At 37.7% G+C, this 17,638-nt stretch overlaps 1 protein-coding gene across 3 annotated transcripts in view; it reads left to right on the top strand.

Moving 5' to 3' along the window:
* The window catches only part of LOC131065824 (uncharacterized), a 36,039-nt gene extending 19,487 nt beyond the window's left edge, over positions 1-16,552 (top strand). For 2 of the 3 annotated variants that reach the window (XM_058000462.2, XM_058000463.2), the window contains exons 3-4: positions 15,670-15,719; positions 15,842-16,552. In XM_058000462.2, coding sequence (XP_057856445.2) covers positions 15,670-15,719; positions 15,842-15,962 — 171 coding nt within the window. In that variant the 3' untranslated portion in view covers positions 15,963-16,552. Of the gene's footprint in view, positions 1-14,498; positions 14,657-15,669; positions 15,720-15,841 lie in introns of all 3 variants that reach the window. The other variant, XR_009111479.2, reaches the window with a different exon arrangement.
* The last annotated feature ends 1,086 nt before the right edge of the window (positions 16,553-17,638 follow it).

Here is a 17,638-nt window from a genome sequence, read left to right as displayed (position 1 = left end):
ATGGTATCAGAGCCAATTTATCGAACCTGAGGCTATTCAATTTTGTGGAAAATTTAAGAACTAGTTTATATCAAGCATTCTATTTCTCTAATGGCCAATGCTATGAGATTCGAAGATATACTTGGTGTGGGTGATGATTTCTCCGCATGGAAGTTCAGAATCAAGATGATTCTAAGGGAGAGCAAAGTCGAAACTTTTATCAAGATTGAATCTATGGAACCAGAGATCGAACTTGACAAAACATCATGGTTAGAAGGAAATGAAAAAACAATCAAGATTATTGTTGATGGGGTGAGAAATAACATAATGCCCATTATAAAGAAACATGAAACGACTTTTGAAATGTTCAAAGCACTTGTGAACACATTTGAGATATCAAATGCAAGTCGAACTCTGGCCTTGAAGCGAGAAATCAATCATATAACCATGAACAAAGGAGAGACAGTAAACGCCTACTTCATGAGGATCTCAACTCTAAGAGATGAACTAGCAACTCTAGGATATGAGATCTAGAGCAAAGAGTTAACACTCATTGCTCTAGATGGGTTACCTAGTGCATGGGAAACATTTGTCCAGGGCATCAGTGCAAGGGACAAATATCCTGAGTTTGAAAGACTAAGAGATGACCGTCTCTAAGAGGAATCTAGACTGAATAAGAAAGGAATAAAACATAAGAATATAGATGAAGACCTACAAGTCCTAAACACTAACTCCACCAAGCAAAACAAGAAAAGGTAGTTTAGGAAGAGAAAAGGTTGTCAAGGCAAGAACACTTCAAAGAAGGACTTATCTCACATCCACTGTTACAGATGTGATCAGTTCGGACACTATGTTGCAAAGTGCCTGGAAAGAACCAAGCAACATGCTACATTTGCCAAAGCAGGAAAGACTAAAGGGGAAGATGACTCCTGAAAGTATGTATTCTACTCAGCACTCACAAGCCAAGCTTCTAACAAGATCAACTCATGGGTGATTGACAATGGTTCATACAGGCACATCACAGGGTTTAGAGAAGTACTTGACTCCATGACAGAGGAGAGTAATGAGGAAGTAACCATCGGAGATGACTCCACACATCCAGTCAGAGGAATGGGAACCTGCACCATCAAATTGAAGACAGGCATATCCTTACGGCTCGAAGGAGTACTATATGTCCCCGACATCAAAAGGAATCTAGTCTCTATATCGGCACTAGAAGATAACGGATACAGAGTGACATTCATGGACAACAGAGTATTGGCTTGGCCAAAGAACTCTTCCATCAAGAAGGCAAAGACCATTGGACAGAGATAGGGCTATTTGTATGAGCTGTGCACAGAACCCAACCTAGCCCTAATCCATGAAGCCACTAATGCAAATAAAGTTTGGCATAGAAGATTAGGCCATCTGAATTTTAGGGCTTTATCTTCAATGGGAAACCTTGTCACAGGTCTACCTAAGTTAAAACAAGATCATTCAGGGGCATGCAAAGGATGTGCCCTAGGTAAAAATACCAAGGGTACATTCCAAAATAGTACTAGGAAAACTAGTAAAGTTCTAGAGTTAGTTCATTCTGATGTATGCGGACCTATGTCCGTACCCTCTCTAGGGGGATTCTTGTATTATGTAATATTTGTTCATGACTACTCTAGGAAGACTTGGATCTACTTTCTGAAATGCAAAGAATCAGAAGAGATCCTCTCTAGGTTTAAAGAATTTAAATCACTAACTGAAAACTACTCAGGAAACAAAGTTAAAACCCCAAGAACTGACAATGGGGGAGAATACACATCAAATTCGTTTAGAGAATTTTGTAGAGATAATGGGATTAAGAGGGAGCTTACTATACCTTATAACCCCCAACAAAATGGGGTAGCTGAAAGGAAAAATAGGACTATAGTCGAAGCTGCCAAGGCCATGATTCTAGATCAAAACCTTAACACAAATCTCTGGGTAGAAGCATCCAACACCGCTGTATATATACAGAACAGATGCCCACACTCCCATCTTGAAGATAAAACTCCTGAGGAAGTATTCACTAAAATTAAGCCAGATATCAGCCACCTTAGGATATTTGGGTGTCCTGTCTATATCCATGTACCTAAAGAAAAAAGACTAAAATTAGACCCTTCTGGAAAAAGAGGAATGCTTGTAGGATATAGTGAAACCTCAAAAGCCTACAGAATCTATGTACCTGGTCAAAGAAATATTGAACTAAGTAGGGATGTAATCTTTGAGGAAGACTTAGCCTTCAAAAGAGCTCAAAGCTCCATAAAACCTGAAATCTATGTCCCTATTTCTAACTTAGATGAAGATCCCGCTCCTGAGTTTCAGAGGGAGAATCTAGATGAAACTGAAAATGAAAATAAACACTCACCTAGAAATCTCAAGCAAAGACCACTATGGGCCACCAAAACAGTAGAAGAAGCTCAGAGGTTTGGTGCTCCTTCAGGAATCTTCAGAGAAAGCAAAAAGCCTAATAAATTTACTAGCTATGTTGTTCTTATGAATGATCTATCTAAAAATGAACCTGACAATGTAACTGATGCCCTTAAACATCAAGTATGGAAGGATGCTATGTTTGAAGAGTATCAATCCATAATGAAAAATGATGTATGGGAGATTGTTCTTAGGCCAACTAAGAAATTTGTTGTTTCTTCTAAATGGCTTTTTAAGATCAAACATGCAGCAGATGGCAGTATTGAAAAACATAAGGCAAGATTTGTAGCCAGAGGGTTCTCTCAAAAGGAAGGAATAGACTATGAAGAGACATTTGCTCCCGTAGTCAGATATACCTCAGTAAGGACTGTGCTAGCCATTGCAGCAGCAAAGGGATGGAAGGTACACCAAATGGATGTAAAGACAACTTTTCTTAATGGAGAGATCTCTGAAGAAGTATACCTAGAGCAACGTGAAGGGTTTGAGATTCATCATGTAGAGTCTCATGTGTGTAGACTCAAGAAAGCTCTATATGGGCTTAAACAGGCTCCCAAGGCCTGGTATGAAAGAATTGACACATATCTATCAAAGCTAGGCTTCTCTAAAAATGATGCAGATCCTAATCTCTACTACAAACAGAACAAAGGTGATATGCTAATATTGATTTTATATGTTGATGACTTATTAATCACAGGAGAAGATCACCTTATAGATCAATGCAAGAAAGATCTATCCAAAGAATTTGATATGAAGGATTTGGGATTCCTTCGTTATTTCCTAGGGTTGGAAGTATGGCAGAATTCTGATAACATTATTCTAAACCAAGGCAAGTATACCTTGGACACCCTGAAGAGATTTGGAATGCTAAACTGCAGACCCATGACTGCTCCAATGGAAACCAATCTTCATAAACTTAAAGAAGCAGCAACATAATCACCTTCTACTGACCCCACTCTATACAGGCAAATGATTGGGTCTCTTATGTACCTGGTAAATACAAGGCCAGATATCTGCTATGCAGTGAATGCTTTGAGTCAGTTTATGTGTGAGCCAAAGGAGATACACCTGGTTGCAGTAAAACACATGATGAGATATTTACAAGGCACCTTAAATCTTGGTCTCAAGTATGAGAAAGTTGATCTTAATCTACACGGATTCACAGATTTAGATTGGGCTGGAAGTGTGACTGACAGGAAAAGCACCTCTGGGTGCTGCTTCAGTTTGGGATCAGCCATGATATCTTGGATCAGCAGAAAGCAGCCTTCTGTAGCTCAAAGTTCCATCGAGGCTGAATACATTGCGGCCTCCATGGCTGCTCGAGAAGCAGTGTGGCTTAGAAAGTTACTTGTGGGATTGTTTGGTGATCCTATGAAGCCTACTATCATCCATTGCGACAATCAAAGCTGCATAAAACTTTTAGTGAATCTAGTGTTCCATGATAGATCCAAGCATATTGAGATTCCATACTATTACATGCGAGATATGGTAGACAAAAATGTGATCCAATTGGAGTATGTGAATATAGGAGCCTAGACTGTAGATATTTTGACCAAACCCCTTTCCAGAGTGAAGGTTGATCACTTCAGAAAAGGTTTGGGTATGATAGAAAGGTAATCTGTTTTGTAACCTATACTTGCATTTCAATAAGATGTTTAATGTGTAAACTTCTTTGTCGTGTTAGGACTTCTATGGGTGTAACCCCTTGTGTTCATATTCAAGAAGTGACGACTTCTCAAATATTGTACACTTGTATGGGAACATCATAAGGTGACGATCTTATGATGTTCAAACCAGTTATCGTGATAGGATCTCTGGTATGTCATGGATGTGCCATGATTGTGTTGTGATATTACATTTGAAATAGAATGCTAGTGCACTTATCACAAGTTGGATATGTTGAAAATTTAATTATTTTCATATGATTATCCTTAGTATTGCGTGTGTAGGCAATACTGATATCACGTGCTTAGGTGATATCATGTCATTACAAATTGACTAACCTCTTGTATCACATGTTTAGGTGATACTTCATAATTGAATGGTATAATCCTATGTAGAGTAAGATTATGAAACCTCATAAGGAATCCTGACCATTTTAAGAAATGAGATGATAGATATGCTAACTTTATCTTCCCTAGCTAAGAGGGAGTGTTGATTCAAGTAGCATTGATCAGATAAAACCATATACCTATCTGTTTACATCAAATGAAGAAAGACAGTAATGCAAATATATATTTCATATGAATGATTCATATATCGAACCTCTTCATTATCGAATTACAATTAATACATGTCCAAACATTATCGGGTTATATTAGAATTGACCCGAATTAGTTATCGGGCTTGTTTGCTTTGATACCGATTCATTATCGGGTGTGTTTATATCGATCTGTTATCATTTACACTGGCACCGATTAGTTATCGTAGACACCGAATGGATCGGTTGCCATTTGTAAAAGTCACGACCAAGTGGACATGTCTAAAAGACATGTCAGATCAAGGTGCCACTTGATCGTGACTACCTTACTATATATGCATCATTCAAAAGAAAGGGGATGACATTGAAATCGATACATGTTCATCCTCCATACCTGCAGCAAAAGAAAGACAACAATATTATTGTCATAGTCATAATACCTAAATATTAAATACACCATCTTGCATATAACTTGTTCATTAAATTGGAAATTGCAATAACATTTACAGCTTGATGATTGCTTTTGTGGATTCATGAGTGATGATTGATTGAGTGATCCTTCAATGCTTGGAATACATTCTCCTTTATACCTTAATGGTGAAAGGGTCACCACCTTTCGTAAGAATTAAGTCACCACGTTTCATTGTTGCCTTTGAGAATAATAAATTATTCTCCAAATTGATCTTCCTTCCATCCCCTCCTAAAATAAAACCTTCTCCCCTTTATAACTTCTAAAGTGAGGGAGATTCACATTTCTTCGTCATGCCTTCCCTTTGCAAGGGTCACAACCTTTCACAATTACCACCCTTTCAAAGGGTCACAACCTTTCATCATTCTTTTCTTTGAAAAGTCACTTATTTTCTGCTCATTCCTTTCTTCTTCCGTTAATCCTTCCTTACTCCCTATGCTCCATTATTTCTTCCTCCTTCCATTCCATTCTTTGATTGATGACTGCACTTTTCTGTATTAAACTCCGAATCAGAATTCCTATTCCCTCCTCTTCATATGAATTGCTTACTCTTTTTTATACCTTCATAACTCATGGAGGAGACATCCCTTTAAAGGGCCATGTCTTCTCATTGCTGTCTTATTATTCAAATCAGATCTGCACTTCTCATTCTTGATTAAAAAACCTCTTTCAAGTGAAGTTCTCATCCCCCTTTTATACCTCATGTTTGAGGGAGTCCCAACTTTTCATTTCGTGGCCTTTTGACCATTCATTAAACTTAACTAAGTTTTAATTATTTTAGTTCTATTCTTTTATATTTTAATTTTAATTTTATCTTTTATCTTTTAATATTATTATTAAATCCTATATCAAAATGTGGACATTACACAATGTTCAAAGTGACATTGTTTTAAAGAAAAGAAAAGTAGCTGAGAATAAAAACTAGAGAAGATGAAGATGATGATTTGCCCCAATTGGGTAAGAAATAGAAAAATTGAAATGTGAGATGATTGATGCCCCCTTAAGAGATTATTTTGCATAAATTGAATGGGTAATCTCTTGAAAGAAGAGATGTGAAGAAAATGTTAGATGAAGGATGGAAATTGATGAAAGAAAAAAGACTAAAAGATAGATGTAAGAAACATGACTAGGGATGAAAGGATGATGATGTGTTATGTTGATTTTAAGTTTAGCAACCTTTATTTAATATAGAAATGGATGTTATGGACTAGGGTATATAAGACCAAGGTGACAATGGATCCAATGCATGAATTGACTAAAGAAAATAACAAACCTACCAAGAGCGTTAGATGCCTTCAATGTAAACTATGTGAATTCATACAATGTCAATACTCAATATGCATTCATAATTTAGAATTCATTGTCAATATCCATGTGATATTGACAAATGCCCAAAGGCTACACTGCTGCCATATAGTTTCATTGGTGATTACGATATGAAAATACAAAAAAGCAAAGTACACTACTGCTCTTGATCTACATCTCCTAACATTGCATCAAAACCAGAGTCCTCTAAGTCTCTGCCATTGTCATTGTCCACGTCCACCTCATCCAACGGAATCCCAACCAATCCCCCTAGTGTCTCCTCATCAACTTGGGCCACATTTTCAGGATCAACATCCCACCATAAAGCTGAATTCTGTCAATACTCTGGAGTTTGACGATCTTGAAGTCCAAGAGCACTATGCACGACCACTAGCTTCTCCGCTCATCTAGAGGTAAGTCTAATTTTTCTCTACAACAGAGGAATTGGCAACCTGTGAAAGGAAGTGAGCAGCAAGCACCTTCAATTGTGGTGTATCCCTCCTTTGCAATGTCCACCATCCAATAGGGTCTCTTTGATCTAATATTATTCTATCCAACCTCACATGTGGTTTACTCAATGTAGCACCACAAAGATTTGTAAGGTCAAGGAATTGTGTGCAAAGTATGGAAGCTTGCTCCTCTAGATAAATCTTATTAATGACCCATGTGAACCCATCTAAAACCTTAGGGTCATCACATGGAGGCACCCTTCCAGCCCTTGGTACATACCATTTGGGATTTAGAGCATAGGCTGTCATATGAAGTAGGGTGTTCATTGTGTTCCACCTCCACGTCACAATGGGCCTAATTTGTTGCTCATATAATGCCAAAGTAGGATCCTTAGACAAAATTGTTAGCTTTATCTTCCCAAGCATATTGTCAAATGTCTCAGATATCTCTCTAAGACTAGGAGAGTTTATATCAACATATCTAATGACATCTACAATAGGTAAGATGACAAAGCAAACATATTTGCAAAATCAAAATGCAACCAAAAAGTTTGGAAGTTGAAACAAAATGAAGTGGCATACCTTGTCTCAATGAGTTTGAGGAACTCCTTTGAAAATGATCTAAAGAGAGCAAGTGAGGTGTGGTGGTTGCAAATGAACATTTGAATGTCTCTAGCTTCTACCACCACTTGCTTTATCCAATCTGTTTTCTCTCTGTCTTTCAATGCATTGTTCAATGCATGAACGCAACATGGGGTCCAAAAGATGTGCTTGTAAGCACCCTACACCATCAAACCAACTGATTTGCACACGTGTGCTGAATCAGTGATCACCTCAACAACATTAGCAGCCTCAATCTCTTTTATGGCATCTCTCAAAATGCTAAACTGGAATTTTGCATCCTTATGTTTCCTTGAAAATCCATGAAGAACACAAATGGACACTGAGAGGGGGGTGAATCAGTGTATTTTAAAAATTTAACTGTGTGCTAATACTGGGACTACAAATTAATTAAGAATACACACACACATAAAATAAACCACAACACCAGATATACGAGGAAAACCCAATGTGGGAAAAACCTCGGTGAGAATAGCTGCTCGAGTCTTCTGCTCCAATCCAACTTCACAGTAAATAACATATTACAAAGTTTAGGGCACCAACCCAGGGAGCACCAACCCCTGATTTTATGAGCACCTACTCGAAGGAGCAACTACCCCTGCTCTGAGCACCCACTCAAAGATTTACAATAATTACCGAAGTTTACAATGTAGTGACGAAACCTTGTTACAAATGAGTTTTGTAACGCTTACAAATTTCTCATATCTTGAGAATAAATTTCTCTGCCTGTTGAATCTCTTCCTCTGTTTTCTTCTTCTTCCTCCATCTGGTTGTCTTCTTTTTGCTACAGCTTCGCTTTGCAGAATACTCTGTTCTAACTTTTTCACTTCTGTAGATTTCTCTGATTTTCTTGGCAGCAACACAACTCTCTACAACACCTCACATACACAGTCAACTAGTTGAGATATTTCTATTTCCACCTCTATGTCTGTCTCAATGGCCACACCTACCGATATCAAATCTCATCACACCTACTGCTCAATTTAATCGTCTCTGTACACATCAGATTTTTCTCCCGCTGTAGACTTGAATATTTTATTCAAGTCAGTTGTCTTGGAGGTCTGCACCTCTTGAGATTTAATTCTCTGTCCTGAATTTGATCTCATATTTGCCGCCTATAGTAAATGCATTCAATCTTTCTTTTGACCATTCTTTGTACTTAGATTACTAAGTTTAGTAATCTTTCTCTGCCCAAAACGATCTGGAATCCTTCCTCGAGCCACACAACCTACCTGCAACTCGGTCGCCATTAATGTGTTTTCCAACCTCTATCGACCTACCTAGACAAGATCGACAACTACCATACTAAACTCCATCATCACCGACTTCTGCATATCTGATTCGTTCTTTGTCCACCAGGGAGTTTCATATCTTCTTATTCTTTGTCCAGATCACATGGTCAAGGTCGGTCGGCTTCCATGTAAAACCCTTGTGCCAATCAACATGCGCAGGTGTCGTCAAAAGTCTTCATAATCGACATCCAAGTCACTTGGTCAACCATAGTCGACCGCCACGTGGACTATCGTCCTTATCGGGCTGCCAACGTGTCGATTGAAACACTTCTAATGGTCATGATGACCACAACCTCTGTCGCTGCGGGATGGTGGGATGCGCATCATTTTGCCTTTTAACTTGCCCTGCATCATTGTTCATATGCCCCTTTTGCTCATGCGGGCTGGTGGGATGCATCATCTTTCTGCCTTTACTTACCCTGCGAGTTCCTCTTTACATCCATCTGCAGGCGTGGGATAGCGGGATCCTTCTTTCGTTTCACAGTCTTATCCCGCGCGACCAACCCCATCCATCTTAAATGGTGTGGGATAGCGAGAACCTTCTATCGCTATCACCATGTTTCCCCGTGCGACCATTGTCTCGTATTACTTAGCACTGCGGGATAGCGGGATACATATCTTGTTCCACCTTGCGTTGCCTTGCATGACCATCGCTCCTTACTTTTGATGATGCGGGATAGCGGGAAGCTCAAATCCCGCCTTTGTCCTCTTAAGCCTGCATGGTCACCATTCACACGTCCATCATGTCACAAGATAGTGGGAAGCAACTCTTGCTTCTCCTTGTGTTACCCTGCAAGACCTTTAGTCTCAATGCAAACAAGCTACGGGATAGCGGGGGCTCGCTATGCCCTGCTTGAAATTATCTCGCACATACACCATGCACACACTTTGCTTGGTGCGGGATAGCGGGGGACACCTTTCCCTTTGACTTTACTTGTTCTGCACGGTTACCAAGGCTCACCAAACATGTCGCGGGATAGCGGGGGGGTCTTTGACCTCAATGAAACTCTTATCCCGCACGACTAGTGCATCTGCCATCTCAACGCTGCGGGTAGTTGCGAATGATCTTTCCTTCATTCAAGTGTTATCCTGCATGGTCTCTTCCCTGCATTCGAACACACCAGGGATTTCACGGATACACATGAACTAAACAAGTGCTGCCACACGGAAATCACGGCTCTTAGCCCCAACTCGGGACTCGTTCACTGCTGCCGACATGTGAGGATGATGAATTTGGTCAAAACCCCTGCAGCATAACATGACGTGTTATGCGTGACTGCTACTTGCTTCTCTGCAACTGCTTGATATCTCTTGACATCAATGACAATAATGCCAACAATCGACTACTTTGAGAAAATAAGAACTAGCAGGGCACGTGACAATGATATTGATATGTGACCAATGTCTAACATTGGTCCACCCCATCCATCACAATAGAGCAATCAAACCTCATCCAAGTTAACCTCATATCCTCCATTAGCACATTAACCTTAGAACACCTTTTGTCTAGGAGGTTAGTCTGTAGTTTATGATCTCCAGGGGTTACGAATGAAGGACCGATAGTGGCTATACATTTAACATTTATTTGAAGTAAGTGGAACGGGCCACATGAAATGGGATGGAATTAGCCAAAAAGAATTTGGCAATGGAAGACTTAGTAGCTTCTCATGCTTGCACATTAAACATAGCTTCGACTGATCCTCTTAACACCACTCACCCTTCTCTTTCCCCTTGTGCCAATATGATTGCTACCAATAGTGGATGATGTAGGCATAGATGATTGTGCACTTGCAAAAGAAGGTGCCGGCATTGCACTACTTTGTTTCCCCATTTCTGCCTCTGTGTGCAATCTATTGCACTTAACCTTCTCCTCTTCTGTTAATCTTGGAAAAGTTTTGACTCCTTGACAAACATGGCAATCCCACATTCTACTGCCCCTTGCATTTTCGTTGGGTCCTCTAGCTGTAACATATTAGAGAAGAGTTTTTTTTTTGTTGAAAGGGCCCTTAGCATATTTTTCCATGATTGATGAAGAGCACTTAAACATGTTAGGTTGCTGTCCACTACTACCTTGAACTTCAACACTTGCATTTCCACCTCCCATATCTACTTCATTCTCACTATTATCACCCTCATTGCTGCTCTTTTTTTTTTTGATATTGAATACAAGCTTAAGCCAAAAAAATGCAAAAAATTAAAAAAAATTAGACATTCATGCTTTGAAAAAAAAGAAAAAAGAAGAAAGGATGAAATTTACCTCTTTGAAGCTTCAAGCCAGATATCTACCCTAGATTCAACCTCTTTCCTTCTATCCTGCTCCTCCTCCTTTTTCAATGGCTGCTTGCTTCAAACCCTTTGCTGCTCCTCTTTTTTTCCTTTCATAAAAATGATGAAATGAGTGAAAAACTTGTGCCCAATGCCTTTTAGGGCGACCAAGGAGGTAGGGGCCCACAAAACTATTAATAATTTTTTTTTTTTTTTTTACAATATTGAAAATGTTTGATGTTTCGAAAATGGAAATAGTAGAAGAATACAAGTATATGGGAATTGTTTCCATCATAAGCTTACCTGGGAAACTTGTAGGTCAAAAGGATACAAGGAGGATGGAAGGCTTCTTATCTCTTGCAGAAAAGATGTAGGAAGGCGGAGTTGTGGGATTGGAAAACCAAGAAAACCCTCTTTGGTTTGTTGGTTATTATGCCAGTTGTCCTCTATGGTTGTGAGATTTGGGGGAGTAGCATATCAAATAACAAATGGAGACAATTAGAAAGGATCCAAAATCATCTAATCATTAGCAATCTTAAAGTCAAGTCCACAGTCCCCTATGAGATTCTTTTAGCAAAAGCAGGAATGTTCCCAATGGAAGCTTCATCAATAGTTCGTTTGTTAAGCTATTTAAAAAAGTTAAAAACATGGATGGTTGTTGGGGAGGAATTAAAATGGAGGAAGAAAACTTGGATGAAACAGAACAACAATTGGATCAGCAAGTGGGACATTGATATGTAAGATTGTCGCAATAATAATGAGCAGGTTGGTCGGAAGAAAGAACACTATATTAAAGAGTTCAATCCCTTATGGGAGCATGATGAAAAAGATAATTTTAGGGCAACAATTAAGGGAAAGGCTAGACTTCTAGTTGCGCAAATCAAAACTGGGTCCCACCATCTTAGATGGGCTGTCCCTAAGGAGTGGGACAAAAGAACTTGTCTTTTCTGCAATAAAGGGGTGGTGGGAACTAAATAGCATTTCATCTTTGAGTGTGCTGCTTACGAGGATGTCTGTAAGCAATATGAAGACAATTTGCAGGGGTGCAGTCTAAATGAGTTATTTGAGGAAACAAGATTACACAAAACATCGGGCTTCTTGATCAAGATCCACAATAGAGAAGAGTCGACAATGAAAAGAATTTGAAAGTTGTTAGCAAGGATCCTCTTGGTCCCATAGACTGATGGTCTCGCGGATGTCATTAAAATTCATTCATTCCTTAAATAAGAAAATATTATTTAATTAAATGGATAAATGGAAATGATTAGAAATGAACAAATTTAATAATGATAATAAATTAATGATGTGATAAATGATATTAATTAAAAAATGGGATAAACAATTAATGATGATGATTAAAGGTCGATAATTATGAAGAATTTTTTTAGTGTCTACAGGTGTTTATAATACAGGGGAGACCCAAACAAATTGATTTATTTATTTAGTAACTGCATCATTTGAGTGTGCAGCCTTAAAGCATTAAGCTGTGGGATTTATCAAATTGAATATTGTTAAGTTTTTATGATCAGATTAGATAGACAGTAATTCAAACACAATTGCACAGTATATACCCTGGGAAAACCTTCCTCTTGAAGGTGAAAAACCCAGCAACAAATGTCTTGAAATATATTAGCAAGATGTCTTTACAAATGCTTCACACTTTGAAGCTTATATGACTAAGAGATTCACCCTAGGTCTCAGTGAATGCAGTCCTAACTTCCGAAGAATGGAATACAAATTCAATCTGCCTTATACGACTTATTGAAGGAGGAATCAATCTGCTGAAGATGAACCACGATATGCTGAAGATGATACCGAACTGCTGAAGGATATTGATGATCAATGATCTGCTGTAGATGATTATCAACGTGCTGAAGATAGAACACGGACTGCTGTGAAGGAATCGATCTGCTTGTAATGAACTTATTCGATGCCTCATGAGACAGGGAGACAAACTAGATATATACCCGATCATGAGTGCTTCCAACCTACATGACTTCTCCAAGAGTCAGCTATGATATTAACCAACACGTCTCTTCATTAGAGTTTGGTTACATTATAATCAAGACGTGGTGGCGGGTTTATATTTAAAAACATGTTGTTTTATTTACAAATACAAAGCCGGCAATATATAGAAATCGAACTTAATAAATGTGTAAGGCCAATAGGCCATTCACACATTTACATTTGCTATGTTGGCCTGAAGTAATCCGACCATAGCTATAACATACAAATATTGCTTTCGGCAATCTGCCGTTATAGTTTTAAGAGAATATTCTTGTGTTAGAATTATGTCATTGTTATATCATTTCGAATTGAATTTCATTGTTATATCATTATATTTGATAAAATGTGTTGAGAACTGTCAAGGTCCAAATGCTTTCCACCTTTTCTGCCAAAGCCATGGAGAATATTTTTTTTCTGTTCAAATGTAGGTATGCCTCGTTTGTATTTACTTGAGTAAGATTTGTTTATTGATAAAATGCAACATCTGACAAATACAATTTTCTTAAATTATAATTATTTTATTTCGTCTAGGATACAATTTTGAGATTCTTTTATATGAAGCCAAGCAATTAAACATAAGATAAAAGAAATTTTAATCGTAGTCAGAGGGACCTGGTACTAATCCTTGGTCATATTTTACAAAATATGACTTCTGGTCAACTTTGTTTATTAGGCCAATAAATAAAAGAAAAAAAGTCATTTCTAAACTTTATTTTTGTGTGTTTAAAGTCATTTCTTGTTGTTGGTTATTCTGAGCTGCATAAATTAGGTTTCTAAACATTGAACTTTAGTGAAGGGCGGGCAAGATCCCTTTGTCTGATATCTGTTGTCATTTTTGATAGATTTTTTCACACTCCACTTCAGAGATCTTGCACACCGTGCACATTGCAGTCATTACTGGATATTTCTTTACATACAACCATCGTGATATCTCATTTATAGTAGGTGCACATTGCAGTCATTACTGGATATTTCTTTACATACAACCATTGTGATATCTCATTTATAGTAGATTATATAAATTGTCAGTGCTTGTTTTCTTACTTCCTAGAAATAGAACTTTTAATGTTTTTTTCCCAGTGTTTATGTTTTGATTATTGTGTTTAGCTATACAACAATTCGTGTTTTTGGGGAATTGTGATACTATTGTCTATGTTTGAAGCTTTTGTGATGGATTGTTGATAAATCTTTCAGAAGATTACAATTTTCATATGCATGCATAAATATATTCAGACTTAGACGGATAGATACATAAATCGATACATACAGATGGATAAGTATATACATTTTAGCTGCGTTGAAACTTCTTTAACCCCATTTTCTGTCATAAATCCTGTTTTTCAGTTCTTGGAAGTCTCTTAAAACTAGTTGCTGTAGCCCCTAAATGGCCCAAGGCATGTGTAAGAAAAATTATCAATTATATGAACTTTTTGAGCAATTGCAGTATATGATAGCTAACTTCAATGCATCACCAGGTTTACCTGGAGAGTCCCTATGAAAGTAAGAGAAGCTAGCATCTGAACCCTCATGTCAAACGGGCAAAGAATCTATATGTCTTTTCAGAAACTATTGTGTTATGGCTCTAGCCATCCATATGCCATTATGTATAATGAGGCTGTGGATTAGCTAACATGTACGTGCATAACCTTTGACTAGTTCTAGTAGTTACTATTTTTCAATATCTGTTGTGTTCGCTCGTTGAATCTTTCCCAAATAATCAATTGTGGAATATTTTTTTTCTGTTTATTGTATGTGTGAGGCTGCTTCCTTGAGGTTGCCCTTATTTCTTGTTTTAGCTATTCATTATTTGAACTTTTCCATCATCTATTATTTGGATATATCATGTTCTATAATTTGTGTGAATTACAATTCTCATTGTCCTATTTTGGTTGTGCAATATAGAAATATCATTTGATGTGGTATCAGAGGGACAATTTGTGTGGGGAATGTGAATACAGAGGCACAAATCAATGCAGAGTTATCCTTCTTAAAGCTTACTTTATGTCTTCCCTAGGAGAGTGGTTGCAGATTGCTTTTTATAACCGCCTCTGATGATCTGGGTGCCCCCTGAAATAGGACTTTGCCAGGAAAGAGGATAAATTAAATAAGTAACGTAATTTTCCCTGCAGTTCTGCCCAAAAGCTCCCTTAAGATGGACATTCCAGAAGACATTCCATTGTTTATCTTGATTAAAAGCCACATAAAGAAAAAGAAATGCTAGCTTTACAAAACCTTGGTTTAATTGCCAATCATTTAAGTGCAGGCGACCCCAAAATCTTTTGTTTTAAGAAATCCTTGGATTACCAAAGGCCTGAGACATCAAACATGGCACACTAGGAGAGATATCTTTCTTTATCATATGATTGCCTGGTGCACAAATAATTGAATAGTGACTTTTATTTACAAAAACTATTATATAAGATTATGTCAGTCACTGGAAGTTTGCATTAGCAAATGCAAAGCCCCAGTTATATATATCTATGGGAGTACATTCGCAAATATAATTGACAATATAATGTTTAGTTATGGGTTCTGTTATTACTTGTGTTAGTTTGCTACATTACATTTGCTATCTTATACTGTTGTCGTAGCTCATTAGTTAAATTGTTCGGTACTTATATAACCTCTCTTGCTTTGGAATTTCAGTGGATTTTGTCATACATTTTCAGGAGAGCTGTACGGAGATGCCAAAGCAAGTATGTATTAAACTCGAGGAACATTTTACTTATACTCTTGTTTATCTTGTATAATGTATCAAAATCTTGAAGAGTGATGCATTTCTTTATTATTGTGTGTTTTCCTAAATTTCATGACATAGGTACATTCGTGGTGTGTCATCAAATGGTGTGGGCCTGCTATTTCTTCTAGATAACACATCTTATCAGAGAATTGGACCTTTTGTTACAAGAATGGGATCATATAGGATTTCTATTCACTAATGCATCCGGAAATTCCTGGTGGGCTGAAATATGGGTAACTGAAGCTGGATGAAGCTTGTGTCAATTGAGTTTGATGGATGTAGTGGTTTATTTGGCCTGTATATTCATGTTGAGTTGATTGTTGTGATGGAAATTCATTAAGGAGCAGTGGTTGGAACTCCTTTGTGTAGATTATAGTGAGCTGCTGCACATTTATTCCAAACGGACCTTCAATTTGTGTAAGTACATAGAGGTTTGTACAAAATTTATGCCTTTGTATTGGCCCCTCTGCAAGACATCCAGTTATCTTGAATTTGGATGTCAATTTTGTCTATTGAATGAAATTCAGTTGTATTAAGTTTCTGCAAAAATGACCAGAAAAGGATTTTATTGTATATGGCATCACTACAGATGTTTGTTGTACCCAATATTCTGACAAATTGTGTTCTTCTGGAGTAATGGGAGTACCCAATATTCTGACGAATTGTGTTCTTCTGGAGTAATGGGAGTCTTGGATCTAACATTTGCCAATAACATTTTGGTAGCCTAGTGAACAGGGCATTTTTTTATGTTGCTGACTTAAGTAAAATAAAATAATTAAGTTATTAAGTTACCCTGTAGCTGTGGATGTGTTATGTTTTTGTAACTCATTATAAACCAGTGTTCCATGGTGATTTAACCCCATGATCTGAGTGATGTCTCCGATATCCTGGTAATTTTGGTACTTGAAGGGGACATTCCTTTCCCATCCCCCATTTTTAAAAAAGTTTTGGGGATGTCCTGAGATGTCCTCTAAAGAGAGGGGTGTCTCTTTTTTCTTGGGACTTATGTTTTCCCTTAGCCATCCCTAGATTTGAGGGTGCCACTCAAATCAGATGTAAAATCTTAAAGGCAGGCGGGCTCTGCAGGCCAAAAAAGTTTTAAGAACTGATGCCTATTGCTGTTTTACATACACCAAAAGAGGAGGAAAAGAGGAAAATGGAATAAGACGAAAAGGAGAAGAGTGCAGGAGGAGCAGTTAGCGAGATATTGATCTGATTTTTGATCTCATTGTTCAATATGCTGATCTATACATGACACAACATTTATTTTTTTGGCAGCTTTCAATATAAATTATGTTCCATATTATGATTAGCAGTCTATTAGATGGATTATGCAAACAGTGAATTGTTATTGTACCTTTTGGAATTTCAACTTCTTTTGGTTCACTTATGTTATTTATAGGTATATTTGGTCTATTATATATTCCTTTAATATAAGTTGCCGATCTGGTATGGCAACGGGTATGGGTATGGGGTTCTGGTCCATCAGTATGGAATTTTTTTTCGTCTTGGGTAGGGCTGTATATATGTATATTGTTTTGTGATCATTAGAGCTTTATTGCAATTGTGTACTTAAACCTTGGTGGTCCTATGGTTGGGCCCATATTGCACCAGTACTCTTGAAATTCTGATAAGAGCTTGAGGTCTAGTGCAGCTTGAAGAAGTTGATCATGCTAGAATGTTGGTGAGGTTTTGGATTGTTGCATGTTTGAATGTGAGAAAGTTCTGCGCCTATCTATTTGTGTCAAAAACCTTGGTCCAGAGTGAAGGATTGGATGCACTTGTTAACTGTAATACCTAGTAATCATTGTAAATGCAGATGAAACCCAAGGTAGAAATAGTAATTTATATTGCTTTCACTTTTTCCTTTTTAGT

The sequence above is a fragment of the Cryptomeria japonica genome, chromosome 6, assembly GCF_030272615.1.
Source record: "Cryptomeria japonica chromosome 6, Sugi_1.0, whole genome shotgun sequence".
NCBI classification, from domain to species: domain Eukaryota; kingdom Viridiplantae; phylum Streptophyta; class Pinopsida; order Cupressales; family Cupressaceae; genus Cryptomeria; species Cryptomeria japonica.
This window is presented reverse-complemented; position numbering and strand designations above follow the sequence as displayed.